General features: G+C 36.0%; 1 protein-coding gene across 1 annotated transcript; it reads right to left on the reverse strand.

Moving 5' to 3' along the window:
- Positions 1-396: 396 nt before the first annotated feature.
- On the reverse strand, positions 397-2582 carry LOC149397665 (class V chitinase-like). The gene is made up of 2 exons (XM_089615338.1): positions 1437-2582; positions 397-708 (listed from the first exon to the last, which is right to left on the reverse strand). Exons 1-2 carry the CDS (start codon positions 2560-2562, stop codon positions 686-688), a joined length of 1149 nt encoding a protein of 382 aa, XP_089471464.1. The 5' UTR covers positions 2563-2582; the 3' UTR covers positions 397-685.
- Between the last annotated feature and the right edge of the window lie 1592 nt (positions 2583-4174).

Below are 4174 nucleotides of genomic sequence, written 5' to 3' on the forward strand. Positions count from 1 at the left end.
AATATCATCTAAGTTTAAGAAATAATATATATATATATATATAAATAATACACAGATGTATATATATATATATATATATATATATATATATATATATATATATATATATTGTATAAATTTGTGTATTGGGTATGAATATGTTATGTCGGATTGAAATGAATGGATTGTGGGTATTGAAATATCGGATACTATATAGATGTAAAAATATTACGTATTGAAGATTATAAAATATAATTGTTATACGATTAAGTTTAAAACTTAAATGATACATGTAACACACATATATATATATATATAACATATATATAACGATATTTTTGTTCGATTTTCCATTGGTATGTCGATTTTTCGTGGAAAACAGTATTTGACAACGGTAATTAATTAAATCAGTTGCCCATTTCAACATTTTATCTGATCGTTTTTATGTCGGCATGTCGATTTTCCGTAAATTTAGAGGCTTGAATATAGCATCGAAAATGACATTTGAAACCTTAGTTGATATATCGAAAGGAGAATAAATTAACTATATTCTTGTTTGCTCGGAAATATAAGTATATTCGCTCACTAGCAATCATCCTTTAGCTTACATAATACGTAAATATAAGGAAATATTCATACTAGAGCGATTTATTACCATACATATTACTTTTAATATAAGTTGCTTGTATCTGATATAAGTACTGTATTACGCTCCCCACGTGCCAAACGCTGCAAATAAAGATATAATGAATTAAAACAAACAATTTTTTTTTTTATCGCATATTTAGTAAAGTACTAGCTGTAAGGCCTGTAAGCATGTATGCGCGCGCTTAAACAAATGATTTAGTTTATTTATTTATTTATTTTATTAATGGCGTTAGTGATTGTAAATTTAGAAGCTAACAAGACTATCAAATATAAATTATCTAATTTAGTCTAAGGTAATTTCATACTATCTTCAAAGTGGAGACTACTATCCCACCAACGTAAAAATAACCTTCGAAAAAATGAATTATCAAATATATCTAATAAAAAATAATTGGACTAAAAAATATATACTATTTATACATATAAATGGTATAATTGAGAGAGAGGGTATACATTTCTTCAACCGCAATTTAATCGATATACATATTGGTTTTTAAAATAAAATATAAATAATGAACAACTTATAGTTTTTTACATGTGAGAAGTTACATTAAAAAAATAAAAAATAGGGGACAGGCAGAAAGAAACTAGAAGAAATAAATAATTAAAAGTCTACTCTCTACCATAATGCCCCTATGACGCCATTTTGGATTAATAAGAAACAATTTATTTGACATATTAGTTTGATGATTGCTAATTACTTGTATGATTATATAACAGACGTGTGTGAGCGTTCTACGGCTCTACCGATTTCCTACGTGAAGTTTTTAAATATAAATAAGCAAATAAAAAGTGCTAATATCACAAACCTGCAGAAGAAAGAACGTTGTTGGTATCAGCTCCAACATGCCATGCGAAATAACCAAGCAACCGTTTCCCCTTCGCGTAACGAACTTTGGTCGAAACACTCGTCACGTCATCGAACCCGATCCAAGTCGTCCCCGAATAGCAGTAGTGAGTCGCCACCGCCGAGTTATATACACACCTCGTCGAGCTCTGCCCGGCAAACACCCTTATCTCATCATACCCCACCGCCCCGATCGGCGGCGATAAAGCCGCGCCGTTCGCCGGAGCAGACAGCCCATTCCTCGTGGGATCCACAAGCTTCCACGAGTACCCGTAAAACGGAAGCCCGAAGACAATCTTCCCTGCCGGAAAACCCGATCCTAACCAGTCAACGATCCCCTTGTCGGCGTTGACCTTCCCAGGAGACGAGGCGTAAAGCCCCGCCGGTGCGTCAGTGGAGGCCGGGGACCATGCGGGGCCGTAGAAATCGTAGGCCATGACATTGATCCAGTCCAGGCTGTCCGACATCTCTCTGACCGGATGGACGACGGAATAGTAGTCGTGTGAGCGAAACACCGCCGCCGTCAAGAGAAGCACCGGCATGTTTCTCCGGCGGGCATCCGCGTTGACGGCAGTTCTCCACTCGGTGAGGAGTGAGGCGAGGCCGGCCATCTCGGTCGGGCTCCCTGGAGACTCCCAATCAAGGTCGAGGCCGTGGAAGCCGTTGGATCTCGCGATTGCGATGGAGGAGTCTATGAATGCTTTGCGGCGGGAGGATTGGCTGGCCATGGCGGCGAAGGTGGAGGCTTTGGCATTTCCACCGCCAATGGAGAGAAGGGTTTTGACGTTAGGGTTTCCGCGTTGGACCGTTTGGGTGAAGGAGGAGAACGCGGTGGCTTTGGCGGAGGAGATTGTGGCACGGAACGTGTCGGGGTTTAGGTCAGCGAAGGCACAGAAGAGGTGGGTGAAGAGGGAGGCCTTTATGGAGGTCGCCGGGAATTCGCTCTCCGGGAACCAGTAAGCGGCTTTCACGACGCTTGGGGTTGCGGCGGTGGCTGGGGTCGGGTTTTGGAGTGTCGTGATAAATATGAGGAGGAAAAGAATTGTAGTTGTGGGATTGGAGAGGTGTTTGAAGGGTTTGTTATCCATGTTTCTGAAATTTCTTGAACTTTGAGAATTTGTGTTTGATAGAGTTAAGGTGTGGTGATGATATTTATAAGAGGAAAATTTCGTCGAGTAGCCTCATTAGTTACTACGATAGAGATAGAACTGCATTGTTTGATTTTGGTTTGATATTTTATTAGTTAACGTGTGGTGATGATATTTTATTTTACTATGAAATAAATTGGGGAGTTAATAACTATATATCAAATTACTTTAAAAAAAAAAAAAAACTATATAGCAAATTTTAATATCTCAAGTTAAAATTATTATAAAATTATCTAAAAATAAGAGAATAGCCTAAATTAAAATAAGACACATAATTATATTGAAAAAAACATATACATAGAGATATTATTTTTTAATATTTGAACAATTAAATTATAATTTAGATAAATAAAATCTCATAGGTACGTAGATGGGAGCAGCCTCTTTGACTTTTGGCTTTTGCAAACCGATGGTCCCAAATTCGAGCTAATCATCATTTCCAAAAAAAAATATATATTCAAAAACAAAAATAGATTTGTAAATAGTGTATTATTTTCCCCGTAAGCAAAATTTATTTTTTAATATACATATCTATAATATAGATAATAAAGAGAACGTTTCTCTCACTTACATCCAGAGACCGTCACGTGGTTTCGCCAGGCGGCGACACGTGACGGCTATTGTTTTTTGTTTGTTTTTTTTAACATAGATAATAAAGAGAACATTTCTCACACTTTCATCCAGAAGTCGTCAGGTGACTTCGTCAGACGGCGACACATGGCGGTTTTTTTTCCTCTCTCCACGCTCTTTCCACTCTCTCTCTCTCTCTCTCTCTCTCTCTCTCTCTCTCTCTCTCTCTCTCTTGTCTTCTCTCTCTTTCCAACGCGTGCAAGCGCGTATATTCAACTAGTTGTTTTTGGGCAATGTAGCAAAATAGCCAAAATGAAACTATGAAATTTGTTTTTAGCCTATGTTTGACAATTTTTAGGGATATAGCCAAATGGCTTATTTGGCAATAATTAATGTCTGATTTACCCTTATTTATTAATAAATTGGTCACTTTCTCTCTCCTATTTTTTTTCAAATAATTTTTTTTTTACATCAAAACTTCAAAAATTCGTATACTTCTCATACGAACTCGAAATTGAGTGATTCCAAATCCTACGGATTCGTGAGGCCGAGATCTTCAAAAATAGATCCATTGTGTTTGATAAAAAATCATGTTTAATACCATATATGTAGAAAAATCACGTTACTACCTTAAATATGGAAATAACTGAAATTTATCAAAAAAATAAATGGAAATGTAAATATAATGCATTAAACATAATTTTTCATCAAACACAATGAGTCTATTTTTGAAGATCTCGACGCCACGAATTTGTAGGATTTGAAATCACTCAATTTCGAGTTCGTATGAGAAAGATATGAATTTTTGAAGTTTTGATGTAAAAAATAATTATTTGAAAAAAAATAGGAGAGAGAAAGTGACGAATTTGTTAATAAATAAGGACAAATCAGACCTTAATTATTGCCACGTAAGCCATTTGGCTATATCCCTAAAAATTGTCAAACATAGGCTAGATCCAAAATCACATGTTTAAAGTGGTCT

Source organism: Urtica dioica, chromosome 5, assembly GCF_054948205.1.
Source record: "Urtica dioica subsp. dioica isolate 48M chromosome 5, U.dioica_male_clone48M_v1_H2, whole genome shotgun sequence".
Classification (NCBI taxonomy): Eukaryota; Viridiplantae; Streptophyta; class Magnoliopsida; order Rosales; family Urticaceae; genus Urtica; species Urtica dioica.

Coding starts and splice junctions, on each gene's coding strand:
- LOC149397665 (XM_089615338.1), bottom strand. CDS start 2,562: ATGGATAACAAACCCTTCAAACACCTCTCCAATCCCACAACTACAATT. Junction 709..1,436: donor CAACGTTCTTTCTTCTGCAG/GTTTGTGATATT, acceptor CTTTATTTGCAG/CGTTTGGCACGTGGGGAGCG.